Source organism: Orcinus orca, chromosome 15, assembly GCF_937001465.1.
Source record: "Orcinus orca chromosome 15, mOrcOrc1.1, whole genome shotgun sequence".
Classification (NCBI taxonomy): Eukaryota; Metazoa; Chordata; class Mammalia; order Artiodactyla; family Delphinidae; genus Orcinus; species Orcinus orca.
This window is the reverse complement of record NC_064573.1, coordinates 28,265,784-28,286,423: the sequence shown is the minus strand read 5'-3', so window position 1 is coordinate 28,286,423 and position 20,640 is coordinate 28,265,784. Positions and strand designations below refer to the sequence as shown.

The window sequence follows — 20,640 nt, the reverse complement described above, 5'->3', positions numbered from 1 at the left end:
ACTGCTTCTCCTGAAATGCTTATTCCTTCTTTTTTTTTTTTTTTTTTTTGAAAAAAGCATTGTGCCTCCAAACTTTAGAACTCCCACTTCTTGGCCTTTGAAATGAAATCTAGAACGTAGAGGTCCTTCTTGTATATCTTTATCTTAAGACTAGGCCCTGAGTAACTGGATTGACATCTTGTGACTCTGAATCAAATTCAATAGTCTCTTCCCAGTTCCAGACTCTGCCAGTGGCTATTTCCCTCTCTGATCTCAAGCTCCACCAAGGGCTCTTCATTCCCATTGTCCACTTTTGGAAACTTCCCCTCACTCTTCTCTGGATGACTGCAAGTCTTCCTCAGGTGAACTAACTTTTAAAATACTCTCCTTTTATCTTAAATCATATAATGGCATATTGTCCATTATCTCTATTTATGCACCATGCAATGTTAGAACCAACACAGGCATTATTCAAACATAACTTATTTGGGGCTACTTTGGGGTCTGGCAACAGTGACATTTCCTTAGAGGATGGTTGAAAAAAAATGCACTGCATCCTATTTCTTGAATAGAGGCTTGCATAATCAACCAAGTAGAAAGAAATGTTGAGATGCATTTAACCTCATTAGTTTCGAAAGGACTGACTCCAATCCATTAGAGTTGAGATACATTAGTGAAACTCAACTATTTCCAAATCTCATTTACATAATGGATGAGATGTGAAATGAGCCCAATGCAAGGGGAGCCGCCCAGAGGCACTAAAGTTTATCATAATATGTAAGAGTTCTTTTAGATCATTGCATTAAATTTCCACTAACAATATAACAAATTAATTGTATTACTGTACTAGCTCAAAGTCTACTGAGTGGAGAGTACCAGTGAGGAAGGCAGCCAGGGTTTCAAGGACTGTGGATGGGGAAGGATGCTCAGAGGGATATGATGACTGTTACTTTACCTTTCTTCTGCCCCTTTAAGAAATTCTAGGCACCTCTGTAATCTGATGGTGGACTTTGGCTTTATTAGTGAGGTAAGCAAGGATGAGTAAATCAACTGTATCAGACAAGCCTCAGGACATCTAGAAATTGATCATTCTGCCGAAATAAGCACTCTGTGTTTATTAGCTGGGAGTTCATCACTATCACTTCTCCTCATCCAATTCCTAAGAGATTTCAAAGCCATCATCATGGTATTAGCTCGTCTGACTGAACTAGTAGAGATAAAGATTAGGAGATCTATCTAAAGATGGGTCTGAGTTTCTGTGATTTTTTTTCTCTTCTGTTGCAAAAAAGAGAGCTTTTCTAGCACACATTCTGTGTCTGTATGTGTATGGCTACACACAGTCACAACGTGTTTGCATTTTACAGGATGATTTCAAATAGTGGAACAAAGTAGGTGGTTTGAAGAAAGCCATATTCAATGAAGCCCTTAAAACAATGCAACTTTCCCACATATAAAGCAATGACTACTTAACAAAGGCGCTGTATGCTGAATTGGCTTCTCTAACTGATACAGTGTGTCCATACAGTGGGCGATCTTACACTGAGAATAATTAGATTCCGTAACCACATTTATAAACCTAATATCCATACATGGCCAGACTCCTACAGATATGTTCTTAAGAGATGAGTACATATTGGACTGATCTTTCACAAACCAGTAACTATGCATTTATCTATTTACACATATATTTATAGACACACATGCATTTAAGCTCCTGATATCAAGCTCTTTTCTCAATGTGGCTTCTAAATAAGCAGTAATCAAAATGCAAATAAGGTGACCCAGTTAGCACCAAGATCTGTATTACCATGCAGATGTGCACTGCAAGTCTGTGTTCTAAAGGTAAAAAGGAAGATACTACAAAAGATGCTTATATTAACAGCTACTGAGCCCTTCACATTAGGGAGAGTCTAGGGAAGAATCCTCCAGAGCCAGTGGTCTTATAGCTTGGATCACAACTGCCATTTTTGGCTTGGTCTGTTTTAAAGCTGCCCTGTGAGTATAGAATAACCAGCATGCAAGAAGGCTGCTTCTGTGAAGTCTCAGAATGTAATCCTTTTAGCAGAAAGCCAACATGCTGGCCTGAGACAGTCCAAGAATAAGGCTGGGGTCAGAGTCATACCCCTGTCACCCTCTTTGTGTGACACTGGGCAAAGCAAGATACATCCGTTTCTGGGGCTCAATTGCCCAGGAAGGACTGGACTACTTCCCTTCCAACTCTAAACTGCCTTGATTTTACTTTGCTGAAGCTCCTTTGTGCTCATCTATTGAAACCTATAACATGCTTTATGTGCATCAGTTGCAAATTCCTAACCTACCTGATCACCAAGGATGTCACAAGAGCATACTTGATGCAGTGTGCTACTAAATTGGTTTTAATTACATGTATGCATCCTTTCTTCCCTTGTTAGTATCTTTTGAAAATCCCTTTGTTGTATTTTTCAGTGAAACAGGTACCACTCTATTATCTCTGTTTTTTAAGCATGGGAGCAGTTACATCAGCATTCTGTTTGGTTCTATCTATCTGCTCTTAATCCTTCTGGGGTGTGTGTGTGTGTGTGTGTGTGTGTGTCTGTGTGTGTGTGTGTGCAGGAATTGACTTAGGCAGGCCAGGGTACTAACCTGAGCTTAAAAGTATCTTTGAACCTTAAGCTGTGTACAAAACGTGTTGTGTGTGTGTGTGTGTGTCTGTATGTCTGTGTGTACATGTGTACGCTTTTTTCCTAAGAAAAGGTTCTCATGTCTAAGATGCAGAAAGATTAAAAACCTCTAACCTGAGATGTCTCCTCTTTGCAATTTTGATGTTCGCTTTATTTCCATTCTGGGTGATATCACTGGGCACATCTAGAAAATACCTTTCATCTGGTGTGACTTTTTCACTGTAGGATTAGGAGAGACTGACTTCTACATCATTAGAATTTACTGTATAAGGGATTCTTTAATAAAAAATCTCTTTGAAGTTCCAGTAGACAAAATGTTTTCTCCTCAGCCCATTTCTTCACTTCTAAATTAAGAGAAGCAAGAACTAATCAGATTGTTCAGCAGTTTCTCTGAATCTAGACAACTTAGAATAGTAAAGCTAGAATAGATTCTGACCAAGAGGAAACTGAAGCACAGTGAGATTCCAAGTGCTGTTCAAGTTCATCCAGTCAGTGTGGAGCAGAGCCTGAAATAACTCAACTCTCAGAACTCTAGTCTCTTAACTTTCATATTAACAAATTATTTGTCTCTGGTACAATTTATTGACTATAAGTATTCATTGTATAGTTTCTTTGTGTCCGCATTATGCTAGGAAGATATAAGAAAATATTATAAAATCTCTACATCCTAAAGAATTTAAATCTTGTAGGAGACATACACGACTTCAACATATGAAATAATTTTAAAATGAAACAATTAGTACAAAGACACTGTAGTGCTAAGTAATAATAGTTAAAACAATTGACTTCTTACTCTCTAGGCACCATAATAAGTGTTTTTGTATGTTAGTTTTTCTATTACTGCTATAACAAATTTCTACAAACTTAATAGCTTCACCAACACAAATTTATTATATTACAGTATTGGAGGTCAGAAGTCCAAAATGAGTCTCACTGAGCTAAAATCAAAGTATCAACTTCCTTTCTGAAAACTATAGGAAAGAATCTATTTCCTTGTCTTTTCCAGCTTCTTGAAGCCATTTGCATTCCTTAACTCATGTCCCTCCTCCTCCATCTTCAAAGCCAGCAGCCTAGCCGCTCTCTTACCCTACTTCCATCACCACATCTCTTTCTCTGACTCTTCTTTTCTACCTCCTACTTTCACTTCAGTGGACACTTTTGATTACATTTTGACCATCTCGTAATCAAGGATACTTTCTAGATGTTAAGGTCAGCTGATTGACAATATTAATTCTGTCTGCATCCTTAATTCTCTCTTGCTATGATACATAACACATTCACAGGTTCTAGGAATTAGAAAGGGGGACATTATTTTCTGTCTACCACAATATATAAACTCCTTTAATCCTCAGTAACCTCGTTTAACAGATGAGGAAACTGAGCATAGAGAGCTGACATGAATTGCCCCAAATCACACAGCTAGTAATGCAGGTAGTCTTACTCCAGAGAATGTGTTCTTCACCTGTACTCTATACTGTACTGAAAAAGGAGTTTTAGATTAGAGGACCAAGTGTGCATGGGTGGCTTCCCCAGAAGGTTTGGGCCTAGAAGAATAAATGTGTATTCCATTTGTCCATTCATCCATCCAACACTTTTGAGTATGTAATATCTATCAAGCTAAGTGCTGGGAAATCAAAAGAAAGTTAGACGTGGTTCCTGACTTCTAGAATTTTGCAGTTGCCTACAGAAATTGTCAGAGAAATGAACAAATAATTACACAATAGGAGATAAGTCCTATTGCAGAAGTCTGTCCAAGATGATAAGACATGTTTGTGGAAGGGAGAAACTAAATCTACCTGAGAAGATGTGGGTTTAATTTTTCCCAATTGCCTTTCCAAACATATCTTTCAGTGTTTGTTTTTTACAACTCAGCCCAAGCACTCTTGTCTCAGTTGCACAAAGAAGGCTTGTTATTTCTGCTTTTGCTCTTGTCTTTTCCCAGCCCTGGCAGGCTCTCCCTCTACTTCTAGTTATTGAATTCTACTCATCGTTCAAGACTGGGGTTTTTGTACCTGTAACTGTCTTCCTGAGTGGACAGGCTAGCCCCTTTCAGAGAAGGTTCATGATCCCTGTACTTAATGGTACCTGGTACTTACAGGCTCTTAATGAATGTTGAATTAATATATGCATGAGCACAAAACCACCTCAGATCCCACTGAGATCTCATTTTCCTCCTAATTTGTGGAGGACTCATTTGGCTTCCTGTCTCATTTGGTTTATCAGTTTTGTAAGTGTTTTTGTCTTATCCCACTCTCCACTTCTAAACCTTCTCTACAAAGACAGAGATCACATTTTCTGAGTTGTGCTGTGCAGCACTCAAATACCTGTTGATTTTAAAATGATTGACTCCAGGCTAACTGAATAGCATTCTACTTACAAGTGACCTTGCCTGAATTTCATCTCTCAAGGTCCCAAAATGAAGTAAAACTCATTTGACACAAAACACATGTTGATAAGACCACCATCTGCAATTGAGCAAGTAGTTCACTTTCTGTAGGAACCTGGCTCGAGGGGAGAAATGCACTGAAATCCAGTGCATGCTCCTCTCTCCAAACCATGAGCAGTGGCGGTGCATGTGCACACAGGAAGCCATAACTTAATCTAACTTTTACAATGGTGCCCTCCCTTTGCTAAGAGCTGGGTCCTTGGGAATCTCCACCTAGGTGGGATGACTTTTACAAATTCACCCAAAGATTCTGTATCGGTAGCAAAGCCTCTGTTTTTTGATGACTAAAAAGGCACTTTAGGATCTTTCAGTATCCTTATAAAAAGTAACAACTATCTTTATGCTATGCAGAGATTATTAGAATGCACTTCTTAGAAAACTTAGGGACTTCACTGCTTAGACCAGTGTCACGTCCCTGGTATGGTAGATGTTCAATAAATATTTGTTCAATTAATGAATAAAGTGATGCAACAAAAAATAACACTTTTATTGACTTTGGCACAGAAAAATATTGTTTTCCAAATCCCAAGGTTATCTATTTCCTTTTTCTTAATTTTATTTTATTTTTTTTTATACAAAACGTTCTTATTAGCTATCTATTTTATACGTATTACTATATATATATGTCAATCCCAATCTCCCACTTCATCCCACCAGCACCCCCACTCCCGTTTCCCCCCTTGGTGTCCATACATTTGTTCTCTACATCTGTGTCTCTATTACAGCCTTGCAAGCCGGTTGATCTGTACCATTTTTCTAGATTCCACATATATGCGTTAATAAACGATATTTGTTTTTCTCTTTCTGACTTACTTCACTCTGTATGACAGTCCCTAGGACCATCCATGTCTCTACAAATGACATAATTTCATTCCTTTTTATGGCTGAGTACTATTCCATTGTATATATGTACCACATCTTTATCCATTCATCTGTTGATGGACACTTAGGTTGCTTCCATGACCTGGCTATTGTAAATAGTGCTGCAATGAACATTGGGGTGCATGTGTCTTTTTGAATTATGGTTTTCTCTGGGTATATGCCCAGTAGTGGGATTGCTGGGTCATATGGTAATTCTGTTTTTAGTTTTTTAAGAAACCTCCATACTATTCTCCATAGTGGCTGTACCAATTTACATCTGCACCTAAAGTGCAAGAGGGTTCCCTTTTCTCCACACCCTCTCCAGCATTTGTTGTTTGTAGATTTTCTGATGATGCCCATTCTAACCGGTGTGAGGTGATACCTCATTGTAGTTTTGATTTGCATTTCTCTAATAATTAGTGGTGTTGAGTAGCTTTTCATGTGCCTCTTGGCCATCTGTATGTCTTCTCTGGAGAAATGTCCACTTAGGTCTTATGACCATTTTTTGATTGGGTTGTTTGTTTTTTTGATATTGAGCTACACGAGTTGTTTATATATTTTGGAGGTTAATCCTTTATCCATTTATTTGTTTTGTAAATATGTTCTCGCATTCTGAGGGTTGTTTTTTCATCTTGTTTATAGTTTCCTTTGCTGTGTAAAAGCTTTTAAGTTTCACTAGGTCCCATTTGTTTATTTCTGTTTTTATTTCCATTACTCTAGGAGGTGGGTCAAAAAAGATCTTGCTGTGATTTATGTCAAAGAGTATTCTCCCTATGTTTTCCTCTGAGAGTTTTATAGTGTCCAGGCTTGCATTTAGGTCTTTAATCCATTTTGAGTTTATTTTTGTGTATGGTGTTAGGGAGCGTTCTAATTTAATTCTTTCATATGTAGCTGTCCAGTTTTCCCAGCACCACTTATTGAAGAGACTGTCTTTGCTCCATTGTATATCCTTGCCTGCTTTGTCATAGATTAGTTGACCATAGGTGCGTGGGTTTATCTCTGGGCTTTCTATCCCATTTCATTGATCTATATTTCTGTTTTTGTGCCAGTACAATATTGTCTTGATTACTGTAGCTTTGTAGTATAGTCTGAAGTCAGGGAGTCTGATTCCTCCAGCTTCATTTTTTTCCCATCAAGATTGTTTTGGCTATTCGGTGTCTTTCGTGTATCCATACAGATTTTAAGATTTTTTGTTCTAGTTCTGTAAAAAATGCCATTGGTAATTTGATAGGGATAGCATTGAATCTGTTGATTGCTTTGGGTCCTATAGTCATTTTCACAATATTGATTCTTCTCATCCAAGAACATCGTATATCTATACATCTGTTTTTGTCATCTTTGATTTCTTTCATCAGTGTCTTATAGTTTTCTGAGTACAGGTCTTTTACCTCCTTATGTAGGTTTATTCCTAGGTATTTTATTCTTTTCGTTGCAATGGTGAATGGGATTTTTTCCTTAATTTCTCTTTCTGATCATTCATTGTTAGTGTATAGAAATGCAAGAGATTTCTGTGCATTAATTCTGTGTCCTGAAACTTTACCAAATTCATTGATTAGCTCTAATAGTTTTCTGGTGGCATCTTTAGGATTCTCTATGTATAGTATCATGTCATCTGCAAATGATGACAGTTTTACTTCTTCTTTTCCAATTCATATTCCTTTTATTTCTTTTTCTTCTCTGAATGCCGTGGCTAGGACTTCCAAGACTATGTTGAATAAGAGTGGTGAGAGTAGACATCCTTGTCTTGTTCCTGATCTTAGATAAAATGCTTTCAGTTTTTTACCATTAAGAATGATGTTTGCTGTGGGTTTGTCGTATATGGCCTTTATTATGTTAAGGTAGATTCCCTCTATGCCCACTTTCTGGAGAGTTTTTATCATAAATGGGTGTTGAATTTTGTCAAAAGCTTTTTCTGCATCTATTGCAATGATCGTATGGTTTTTATTCTTCAATTTGTTAATATGGTGCATCACATTGATGGATTTGCATATAATGAAGAATCCTTGCATCCCTGGGATAAATCCCACTTGATCATGGTGTATGATCCTTTTAATGTGATGCTGGATTCTGTTTGCTAGTATTTTGTAGAGGATTTTTGCATGTATATTCATCAGTAATATTGGTCTGTAATTTTCTCTTTTTGTAATATCTTTGTCTGGTTTTGGTATCAGGGTAGTGGTGGCCTCATAGAATGAGTTTGGGAGTGTACCTTCCTCTGCAATTTTTTGGAAGAGTTTGAGAAGGATGGGTGTCAGCTCTTCTCTAAATATTTGATAGAATTCACCTGTGCAGCCATCTGGTCCCAGACTTTTGTTTGTTGGAAAATATTTAATCAGAGTTTCAACTTCATTACTTGTGATTTGTCTGTTCATGTTTTCTATTTCTTCATCATTCAGTCTTGGAAAGTTATACCTTTCTAAGAATTTGCCCATTTCTTCCAGGTTGTTCATTTTATTGGCATAGAGTTGCTTGTAGTAGTCTCTTAGGATGCTTTGTATTTCTGCGGTGTCCGTTGTAACTTCTTCTTTTTCATTTCCAATTTTGTTGATTTGAGTCCTCTCCCTGTTTTTCTTGATGAGTCTGGCTAAAGGTTTATCAATTTTGTTTATCTTCTCAAAGAACCAGCTTTTAATTTTATTGATCTTTGCTATTGTTTTCTTGTTTCTATTTCATTTATTTCTGCTCTGATCTTTATGATTTCTTTCCTTCTAATTTTGGGCTTTGTTTGTTCTTTCTCTCATTACTTTAAGTGTAAAGTTAGGTTGTTTATATGAGAGTTTTCTCATTTCTTGAGGTAGGATTGTATTGCTATATACTTTCCTCTTAGAACTGCTTTTGCTGCATCCCATAGGTTTTGGATCATCGTGTTTTCATTGTCATTTGTTTCTAGGTATTTTTTGATTTCCTGTTTGACTTCTTCAGTGACTACTTGGTTATTTAGTAGCATATTGTTTAGCCTCCATGTGTTTGTGTTTTTTACATTTTTTTCCCTGTAATTTATTTCTAATCTCATAGCAGTGTGGTCAGAAAAGATGCTTGATATTATTTCAATTTTCTTAGATGTACTGAGGCTTGATTTGTGACCCAAGATGTGAGCTACACTGGAGAATATTCCGTATGCACTTGAAAAGAAAGTGTAATCTGCTGTTTTCATATGGAGTGTCCTATAAATATCAATTAAATCTATCTGGTCTGTTGTGTCATTTAAAGCTTGTGTTTCCTTATTTATTTTCTGTCTGGATGATCTGTCTGTTGGTGTAAGTGAGGTGTTAAAGTCCCCCACTATTATTGTGTTACTGTCGATTTTCTCTTTTGTAGCTGTTAGCACTCGCCTTATGTATTGAGGTGCTCCTCTGTTGGGTGCATATATATTTAAAATTGTTATATGTTTTTCTTGGATTGATCCTTTGATCATTATGTATTGTCCTTCATTGTCCCTTGTAACATTCTTTACTTTAAAGTCTATTTTATCTGAAATGAGTATTGCTACTCCAGCTTTCTTTTGATTTCCATTTGCATGGAATATCTTTCTCCATCCCCTCACTTTCACTCTGTATGTGTCCCTAGGTCTGAAGTGGGTCTCTTGTAGACAGCATATATATGGGTCTTGTTTTAGTATCCATTCAACTAGCCTGTGTTTTTTGGTTGGAGCATTTAATCCATTCACATTTAAGGTAATTATCGATGTGTATGTTCCTATTACCATTTTCTTAATTGTTTTGGGTCTGTTTTTGTAGGTCATTTTCTTTTCTTGTGTTTCCCACTTAGAGAAGTTCCTTTACATTTGTTGTAGTGCTGGTTTGGTGGTGCTTAATTATCTTAGCTTTTGCTTGTCTATAAAGCTTTTGATTTCTCCATCAAATCTGAATGAGATCCTTGCCAGATAGAGTAATCCTGGTTGTAGGTTCTTCCCTTTCATCACTTTAAATATATCATGCCCCTCCCTTCTGGCTTGTAGAGTTTCTGCTGAGAAATCAGCTTTTCACCCTATGGGAGTTCCCATGTATGTTATTTGCCATTTTTCCCTTGTTGTTTTTAATAATTTTTCTTTGTCTTTAATTTTTGTCAGTTTGATTACTATGTTTCTTGGCATGTTTCTCCTTGGGTTTATCCTGCCTGGGACTCTCTGTGCTTCCTGGACTTGGGTGGCTATTTCCTTTCCCATGTTAGGGAAGTTTTCAACTACAATCTCTTCAAATATTTTCTTGGGTACTTTCTCTCTCTCTTCTTCTGGGACTCCTATAATGTGAATGTTGTTGCCTTTAATGTTGTCCCAGAGGTCTCTTAGGCTGTCTTCATTTCTTTTCATTCCTTTTTCTTTATTCTGTTCCACAGCTGTGAATTCCACCATTCTGTCTTCCAGCTCACTTATCTGTTCTTCTGCCTCAGTTATTCTGCTGTTCCTTCCCTCTAGTCTATTTTTCATTTCAGTTATTTTATTGTTCATCTCTGTTTTTTCTTTAATTCTTCCAGGTGTTTGTTCTTTAATTCTTCTAGGTCTTTATTAAACATTTCTTGCATCTTCTCGATCTTTGCCTCCGTTCTTTTTCCAAGGTCCTGGATCATCTTCACTATCATTATTCTCAATTCTTTTTCTGGAAGGTTGCCTATCTCCACTTCATTTAGTTGTTTTTCTGGGGTTTTATCTTGTTCCTTCATCTGATACATAGTCCTCTGCCTTTCATTTTATCTATCTTTCTGTGAATGTGGTTTTCATTCCACAGGCTGCGGGATTGTAGTTCTTGCTTCTGCTGTCTGCCCTCTGATAAGCGTATCTATTTCTTGATTCACTTTATTCTGTAACGTATATCCCCTTATTTCCATGGGTGAAGTTCATTTGCAAACAAGAAAAAATAGCAATGGGAGCATTCGAGCAGACAACCAATATATGAGAAAAGGAATTATAATCAAGTTTTCAGTGTGAGTTTCCTCTTGTGAAAAATATATTATCTACTGGTTTGCCCAAAAGTCAGTGTGTCATGGGACAGAAAAGAATATTGAATTGAGTCAAGAGGCATGGATTTCAGCACCGCTTTCTTCACACTTGTGATATGTGAGCTTGAGCACATCACCTGGTCCTCTGTGCCTTGGTTTTCTTATTTGTGAATTTGGAGTTTCACCATCTGCCTCTTGTCATCCACAGGGATACTGCAAGGGGCAAATAGCATAATGCATGTCATTGCTCTTTGCAAGGTTAAAAGCCACCGAGTGCTCAACAAAACATGCCTCTCAGTCCATGCCAAGCACTGAATTCTACAGTGAAAGGGCCAGGAAGGTGACGGAAGGAACTAACCACCCCACTGGTGTCGGCCTCTGTCACTATGCCATCCTAAGTTTTGTCTCCAAGAAACATCTGCATTTGCAATCTTAGAATTAAAATGTTAATTAAACCTATATTAATTGCATAGTATTTTCCAGATATACTGCTTTCTGTAGTAAATGTTACAAAATGAATTACGTATGATCCCTGGATGATGATTTTATCAGCCCCTTTATTTTAAAGAAACTATGAGATGAGGACTCAGTCAGGAGTTAGGATCTATTTCTTACCACTTCTTATCAGCTGTGTGATTTTAGATGAGTTGTCTGACCTCCTTGAACCTCCATTTTCTCATCTAGAAAAAAGGAGTAAATAATAACTGTCCCACAAATGTTTGTTTGTTTGTTTCCCCATAGAGAAAATGAGATAAGTAGATAACTAACTTTACAAACCTAGAGCAACATACAAATTACTCTATGGTGAGGCTGGTTTTTATTATACAAGGTCACAGAGCTCATTAAAGAGATCCTGGGAAAGTCAGCCACCGTAGACCCTGCTTTTCTTCCATGACCCCTGTAACCTTGAGCAACCTGGGGAAGAGGTAATTGAACAAAAACTACTACTTCGGAAGAAACAGAATCAAAATATTGAAACTATTGACTCAATATTGACTCACCCTTAAGGCAGTAAACAGTGCTTCGGTCTCTGACCTTTCCACATTCTGGGGCAGTCAATAACCTGGCTGCTAGATGCAGCACCTGCCACTGATTCTGATTTGGGAGTACTTTAACCTTGAACTGAGCTCCAAGTAACCAAGGCAACAGGAAGTCAGCTTCTGCGTCAAAGGAGTTGGAATCCATAAATCAAGTCCCTAATGCAAACACGGTGGGCAGGTAGAGGTTCAAGAGGATAAGTGGTCTATGAGAAATTACCTTTGAAAATGAGTGACTGTCCCTCGATAGGCTACTGCACAGTTTCAAAGAGTTTTTTAAAAATTTATCAATAGAAGTCTACAGGTTATAGTAGAATGTTTTCATATAAGTTTAACTTTTTTTATTTCCTTTTGGCTTCTCTGTCTTAATTATAAACAGATGTTGGATCCACAAAGTTATTAGCATTGTTATTTCCTCCTTTAAAAATGTACTGGCCTCCAGATATGCAAGCCTCAATACAATTTGTCCTGTGTTGGGGTTTGGTGATCCTCTGAACACATCTACCAAGTGTGCTCTCCATGCAGACTGCTGTCCGAATTTGACATAGTGATCCTTTCCCAGATTAAAGCCATCCTTGCTTTTCCTCATGCCGCAGTGTAAAGAGCAGTGCCACATCTCAGTGGTCCAGTCAGTACAGTGCTGAATCTGGGCTTCTTTATGATTGATCTCCAGCCTCAAAAATCTTCCTCCCGTGGAGAGAGCAGCCAGGCCCATTCTGGGAAGGAACTTGCCAAATATCCCACCACTCTACCACCGCCGAGCATTTGTGAGAACTTGTTTCTGAACTGTTTCATGTTCCTCTGGTCCTTTGGGTACCTCAGCATGGAGTATCAGCTGCCACCTGGAATGAAGAGAAACAAAGACTTCCAGTGGCCAGCCTGCCCAATGCTCTCTCCCAAGAAGTCACCCATTCCAGTCTCCTGAGACCTCTGCTCTCAGACAGAGTTTATGCATTACAAGTACTGTTATATTAGCCTTTGTTTAACAGTTATCTAATATTCTTGCCCACATATACTACTTCTGGGATTGTTTCCCTAATCCTTTCAAAACTGAAAAATGTCTGAGCAAACATCAGGATTTTTTTTTTCAATTTGTTTTCAAATTCATTGGACAGCAACTGGCAAAAAGTACTATAATCTAAAAAATCCTAAATTATCTAGGGTTTTCAAGATAGCTAAAGAGTGACAATCTGAATTATAGAGTGTTTTAAGTGTCATCTTATTACTTTTAACTTATTCTATACCATAAACACTTGAGTAGCAAGGTACACCCGATAGAGGTGTGATCAGATCTGCTTTAAGGGAATGATGTGGATTGTGAACATTTGCATGAAAAGGAGTACAACTAAAATGGCTTGAAATCACTGTGTTCCCAAGTGAGAGTTAAATATCTGCCTGCTAATCCTGTTTATGGCTCATTCCCTGCACATATAATAATATGAGCAAAGAACTCCCTGTCCCACCTGTGTCCACAGGTACAAAGAGGACAGACAGATCAGGGAGTTTTTCCAAAGGAGCTGTTATCCAATAGAACTCTGGCAGCTTAGAGTCCCGGAGGTGTGCTGTGCAAAGGACGACTGCATCCATTTGACAGGAACAGGACCAGGGTGGCGTGGAGTACCACGGTGGGGAATTCTTATCAGACTCAGGCCTGCTGTCCCATTGCAGATTTGTTAGCAGCCCACTATTCTAGCACATCAGTCAGTCTACCCAGATGACCATACTGTGATAGACTTCTAGATTCTTTCCAAACTATGTTTATTTTGTTAATGGAAAAAGAGTTTAATATATGTTTGTGGTTTAAAAAATATTAACAATAAAGAAGGCTAAGGAGCAAAAGTAAAAACTCCCTCACTAATCTTCCCTGTGCTCTCCTTCCTCAGAATAACCATGGTTAACTATTTGGATGTATCTCCTTGCAGAAGATTCTGTTTGCATTTTACATATACTACATGTGTATACCTTGCGTATTCCTGGCACACCTGCATATTTTACAAGCGGGCATCATCCGGGGATCATGTACGTGTTTGCTGCACCTCCTGATTTCTTGATGGTTGTGCCTTGCGGTCTCTCTGTCATAGAATTTGATGTTTGTCCACTCCCATAGTCAAATGCTATGAAATATGAAATCAAAAAAGAAAAATTGTATTTTTATTTACAACACGTCAAGTGGAGGTTTCAGAGATCGGGATGGAGAGTAGGAGGAAGGTAGTAGACAGTAAATGAAAGTGTCAGCATTTCTTCCTTAGGTGGTTACAGGTGCCTTTTCCAGGTGTGATATAGGCCCTCTGTGTCCTCAGTGTGAAGCATGCTGTTGGTAGACCAGGTCATGGGCAGAAGTTGGAAGATGGTAAGGTAGACCAAGATGATCCCTGAGTTTAGCGTCTGGCTGCTTGAAAACTTCGAGCTCTGACATTAAGAGCTGTATGAGTTTAGTCAGTTATCTCTTAACATCTCAGAAATATGTTGTCCTCATCTATAAAAGTAAGAAAAGAGTAACCTCCACACTACATGCTTCACAGGGCTGCCGTTAGGCCAAAGTGAGCAGATCTCACTGGAGGTGAGCTGTTACTATAGGAGGGACCAGTGTCACTCAAGTTGGTTAAGATGGGAAAAAAGGTCAGGAACTACCGTGATACGGCCTGTTTCATGTTATTGCTATCAGTGGCATGTAGCCAACAAATAAAGAAATTCTGAGTAGATGACCATTTGACATGGATTCAGACACCTGCAGCTTCTGAACTTATGTTTGGATGAGTTGGAGAGTGACTTTTTTTGCAGCTAGTGATGTAGAAGGTGTCCAGAAATCCTTGGTCATGTCAGGGAAGAAAACTGAGCCTTTGTTGGCTGGTTTCCGTTTGGTCTGAGGAGCAGGTTATAATAGTGATAGCAGTATAATAGGAATAATCATAATAGGAAACAATTATATAGCATGAACTATGTGCCAGACACTGTTCTAGGCCCTTTATTTTGATTGATCATGGATGCCCCCAACCACCCCTATGAGGTAATGCAGTTCCATCCCATCTGCACAGTTAAGGAAGCTTGAAGCTTGGAGAGGTTAAGTAACTTGCTCATGATCACACAGTTGAAAAGTAAGAGGGCCGGGATTTGAGCCCAGCAAACAAGGCTCCAGAACAGTTCTTATAATGTGTTATGTAGTAAGTTTCCAGGCCCTTTCAGAGGCACCTCATAAGAGTCTACCCAGGCTTTTCAGCATCAAAAAATTGTAACTATTATGACCAGACACTCAAAGGCCCCCAGGTTCAGCTCTTACTTGGCCCAGTCACTGTTGTGACACACCAGTCCCTACAGGGCATCTCCTGCCTCCAGAAGGCCGGCCTCTTGTCTGAATCATCTTCATTCCTCACCCATGACTTAGCAGACACTCTTCTCAGCACTGGGAATGCCTTTCCTTCGACCTTGCTGCTCTAGCATGAACTCTGGGAAGGCTTTCCTTACTTCTTCCCACACGAATCCCTGCCTCCTGAGAACTCCCCAGGCACTTGTAATGAGTAACACACAGGCCTGCCCATACTTGTTGCCCAGTTTTTCCTTTTCATTCAGTCTTGTCTTCCTAGCTGGATGAGATGAGAAGCCTCACTAGGGTGGAGTCAACTTCTCCCCTCCATGCTCTGCACACCAAAACCTCTGTAAAGACAGGCTTCTTGATCCATGGAAGGTAAAGCATGCATGATGGCTTACACTGCTTCATTAGGCCTGTGCCCCGACCCCCACTTTCAGGCAGGCCACCTGGAATGTTGTCACCACTAACCTCAGCCACAAAACCAAAACCAGTCATGCTGCTAATTTGTTTTGTTTTGTTTCCTTTAAACATTCTAAAATGTCATTCTTGCACCAGAAGGAGGTCAGATCATTTGATGATTTCTTCAGGTCACTTTCAGATTTTATGTTGTCTGTCTTCCTATTTCTTTAAAGTAACTGCAGGCTTTGGGGTTATTTTTTTTAGGGATTCCAAGTCCCCACTTAAAAGTGGACCAAACAGCAGCACATAGTAAGAATGAGGGCTCAGCGTCCACTATGATGACCAGGAAGAAGCCAGCTGCAGTGGACAGTGTTGCAATCCCACCAGCCCCAGTGTTATCTCTCCTTGCTGCATCTGCAGCAACATCAGATGCAGGTGAGCACTTCACATGCTTTGGGTTCACCCCAGGGAAGGTGGGCATGGAGAAGGCCCTCCAGGAATGTGCTGCTGTTAAGTACAGGTAAGAGTTCTCTCTTCAGCCAACCTCCTACAGACACTGAGCATGTGAGCTGTTTCAGCATTGGAGTTTTCAAGTGGGAGAAGGTCTAAGAAAGGAAGGAGATCATCTCAGAACCTAGAGGCAAAGGTCAGTGAGTAGTAGTAACAGTATTAATTACTCTTTATCAAGGCTTAGTAACTTCTAGTCTCTGCATATAGGACCTTATATATCTCATGTAACTCATAAAATAACTGTGAAATAAGTACATGTGTCTCCATTCCAGAAGAGGAAGCTAATGGGAAGGAAACTTGCCCCAGGAACCTGTGGACACTCAGAATTCCAACTCAGATCCAAGACCCATGCTCTCAACCACTGCATTTCACTACCTCCTGTGCTCACCATGGTTGAGAGATGGTAATCAGAGTTTCCCTGAGGACTTGATTCATTCTAGCTCATGATATCATGAATTCCTCAATAGTCACCAGACTCCTCACTGGCAGTTTATAGAGTACAAGCGCCTTACTCAGACATCCCATATGCTCTGCCTTCCGCTACTCCCCACATCACCTCCCAGCAGTCCCGCGCACCAACCCCAGTCTGCCGCGCTCATCCCTACTGCCAGGAAGGAAGGCCTTGTACTTGGCTTAACACCTTTCTTTAGGACAGCCTCACTCGGTTCCTATTCACATCCCACAGATCTTCAAGGCCCAGGGAGTCACACCTCCTCTGAATGCCTGTAGCATCCAGTGTCTCTGCCATGCATTTACCACCCACTTGTAGACTACATGAGAAATGCTTCTATTTAACTTCTTCTCTCTCATGACAGAATTGTTTGTACATCAGAGATAGAATCCATGATTTAGATTCTTGCTATCTTCATGGCATACAGAGTGATGGCACATTCCATAAAATGTGTTGAATTGATGCACTGGTAAATGTTAAGCATATTGCAGTATTTACAAATGCCTATTATGATTAGAAGCCCAAGAAGACACTCGTTATTGATATTCACCTAAACTTATCTTCTAATTCAGCAGTTTGCTTTAAGCAGAGAACTCAGCTACATACCTACCTCCTTCATGGAGACCACTGGTAATTAGAAAATGAGCCCAACTGAAATAACAGAAAGAACTATTTGGAATGACACTTCCCAAACTGAGTTTCACAAAATATTGGTAGGTGTTTTGGGATAGATGTTTTCATAGTTAGGTGAGTGTGAGGAATGCTACACTGCATCTGCTTCCTTTCTGCAGGGTTTTTCTGAGCTTTTAATTGACCGATGTGCATTGTGAGGTTCCAGGAGGGTGAGACACAGAATTTCATGGTCTTACCTGACCACAAAACTCATTTTTTTGACAATAGCTCTTAAAATCTCTTGGAAGTGGTATTCTTCCCAGGCACTTGGGAAATCTTGCTCTGAAGAAACGGGATCATCTCTCAAATATGATCAAGAATATTAACATCTTTCACATGCTAGGTGTGAAATGAAAAGTTTTTTATGGAAATGCCAGGTAAACGATGCCAGCAATGAGAACAAGGAGAGGTCCTAGAAGGAGAGTCACAGAGGAAAAGGGAAGAAGCTGCCTCTGAGACTTGCAGCACCTTTATGGGAGGGCATCTGTGGAGGGAGTCCGAGAAGTGGGCACTGCTGGAACTCTGGGAATTCATCACTTGTCTGGAGCGAAAGATTTGGGCCAGGGTCTGCATACCCACCCAGATAACTGCTTGCTCGACCCTGTCGGTTAAGCTCTGGAGGCCTCCCTTAGCCTCCCTTTATGGATTTAAAAGTTAGCCTGCATGTTTCCGCCTTTGCTTGCCAAGCACAGATATTTCCCAGAGGCAAAAGACAGGTGATCCCCTATTTTCCTTCCCTGAACTCTTTCCATGCTGTGTGAGAGAACACATTCTTGGGATCCCAAGCTTCTACGGGCTTGCCTTCTCTATTTGCGTTCAATAATTTACAAATATGCCAAATGGGCGTAGAAACAGGTGGGTATTAAACTTTTAAACCTGCCTCTCTGGTAATCAGAGCTGAGCCAAAGCTCTCCTGTTTCAGGATGTAGGAATGGGCTGTTTATTTTTGGCAATGCTCAAATGAGACCCTCATGAGAGTTTCACAGATTTGGTCCATTTCCGGGTCTTAGGCTGCAGAGCAGAACTTTTGTGGGAAAACAGGCTAAAGATCTACTCCAGGTGCTGAAGGCCAGACCTTCCTGAGATTCCACTCCCCACAGACAAACGTCTTCCCACAAACCTAAGAGAGTTAGGGTCGAACAGCCTGGGCTCATGCCCAATACCCTGTTTCACACGTGAAGAAATTGATGCTTCTGAGATTCAGAGATTTGCCTGAGGTCATGCAGTTGGATTGGAACCCAAATTTCTTGATTTACTGCCTGATTTCCAGTGGAATCTCATTTCTATCATAGGCCCAACAGTAGCAAAGGCAGATTTCTTTCTCCCTAATTATGGACTCCTACTTCTTTGAGAGAACAGTGAGTGAAACTCATAATGTGAGGCTTTAAGCAAAGTCAGGCATACAGAAGGCAGCTAATAAATAGGTTCTGGGTTTGATTTCATTCAGTTGGGTGCGTGTACATTAGTCATACATATTTCTGATGAGACAACTCACTTAATTGTTGTTTTCTTTAGAGTCCCATCTTTCATTATAAGTAAGGTAATTTAGAATTACTTCTGGCCATATAAAGAAATCAACTTATTTCTCAATAGGTCGTCATTTCTGCAGAGTGGTTTTGAAGACTCAGACAAGTGCAGAGAAGGTAAAGGAAAGAAGAGTAAAATTAAGTGGCTTATAAAGCAAAATTAATTTAAGAAATCATTTATTGAGTTTTTTTTTTTTTTGGCCACGCCGCACGACATATAGGATCTTAGTTCCCCGAAAAGGGATTGAACCTGTGCCCCCGACAGTGGAAGTGCAGAGTCCTAACCACTGGACTGCCAAGGAATTCCCTATTGAGTTTTTTAAATACTAAAATAATTCAATTAATTTGAAATTACTTTTATTTTAAAATAATGGAAACTAAGGTATCTAGTACAGTTCCTGACACATAGTAGATGCTCAATAAATAATCACTAAGTGAAATGAATGCTTACGAGGCAGTAGCTGTGTGTTTATTCTGTACCAAACAAGATGGGAGACATCTGAGAAAAACATGCTTGATATTGGAACTGCTTAACAAGCAAATGGAAAAATCTTTGACAGACATGTGGTAAGCTGTCAGTAAATACTTGCCAAATAATTGATCAGTCTATATCCTAATGGTATTTTTTCAAACAGGTAATCTTTGGTAAAAGAAAAAAAAAGGAACCTTTCCCACCTTAGTTTATAAACATTATAATGTGGAAGAAATGAATGTGGGTCAAAGGCTTAAAAATATGTCTTTTTCTAGCTCGTGCATGTGTGTGTATGTATATTTGTGTTTGTTTAAGGCAATTTTTTAGCTTCTCCGAGTCTGAGAGTCATGCTGATTATGAAGTTATTGATTTGGAGGAAGACACAGAAGAGGAGCTGAAGGAGAGGGTGGCCAGACTGAGAACATGTCAGTCTGTGAGCTACTGGGAGGGAGGGAAGGCACTGGCTGCCACTGGTGCTTAAGCAGTTCAGCCTTCGTGATCAAACTGCTCAATAGCCATTGATCAGCTGCAGTCCCCTGGCACAACAAAGGAGGTCTGGTTCAAGGGAGCACTGCATCATTATTGTGAGTAATTAGGGCTAATGCAGTGAAAGCTTCAATAAAGTTTGTTCAAAATGATGCATAATTTGAAATAACTTCCATTGCACTGTCCCAATAATGACTGAATAACCACACCAGATAATCTGTACCTGAATAAGTCAGCCTTATTTTTCTGATCTTCTACACGTTGAACTAACTTCTCAGGGAGGTTATACGATATGTAGAGAGTGCATGATTTTACTACTGAAACATGCCCCCCACTCACACTTTGTATTAATATTTAAGATGAGACTATATTATTAAGTAAATTACAAATTTTCTAGGAACTTCATAAAACACCAAGAAAAAAAAAATTTCTTTGGTTCTGCAACTGAAAAGTCTAGAGTAGTAGTAATGGAAACGCAAGCAAACAGGAAGGCATTTCTTTCTTGTTTTCTCTCTTTCTCTCTCTCTCTCTCTCTCTCTCTCTCTCTCTCTCTCTCACACACACACACACACACACACACACACACACACTGATAGTCTCTCATCTTAAATCCAAGTAGGAAAAAAGATATGTATCAGGGTTGCTATCACCAAATCTCACCTGCTCAAGGTGTAGCCCTGTTAGAGATGACAAGGGCAGCAGAGGGAGCACAGCTCTTATAGTTTGTATCTGTTTCGTACCAAGGCTAATATATTATTCTCTCAAACTGTGTCATCTGCCCTGTTTAAAACTATCAGAGCAAGTGAAAATGTTTAAATTTCACAAGTCAGACATTTTGCTTCTAAAAGCAAAGACATATTAGGTAAACCATTTCGTTATTAAACCAAACTATCAGCCCC

At 39.3% G+C, this 20,640-nt stretch overlaps 1 protein-coding gene across 4 annotated transcripts in view; it reads left to right on the top strand.

Annotated features, from left to right (window-relative positions):
* Window positions 1-20,640, top strand: part of SETBP1 (SET binding protein 1) — a 378,322-nt gene that overhangs the window by 333,762 nt on the left and 23,920 nt on the right. The window contains exons 5-6 of one of the 4 annotated variants that reach the window (XM_033421335.2): window positions 15,889-16,059; window positions 18,851-18,900. The exons of 1 other annotated variant lie outside the window; for it this stretch is intronic. In XM_033421335.2, coding sequence (XP_033277226.1) covers window positions 15,889-16,059; window positions 18,851-18,900 — 221 coding nt within the window. Of the gene's footprint in view, window positions 1-13,801; window positions 13,921-15,888; window positions 16,060-18,850; window positions 18,901-20,640 lie in introns of those variants that run through there. 2 more of the 4 variants (XM_033421334.2, XM_049697763.1) reach the window with 2 other exon arrangements.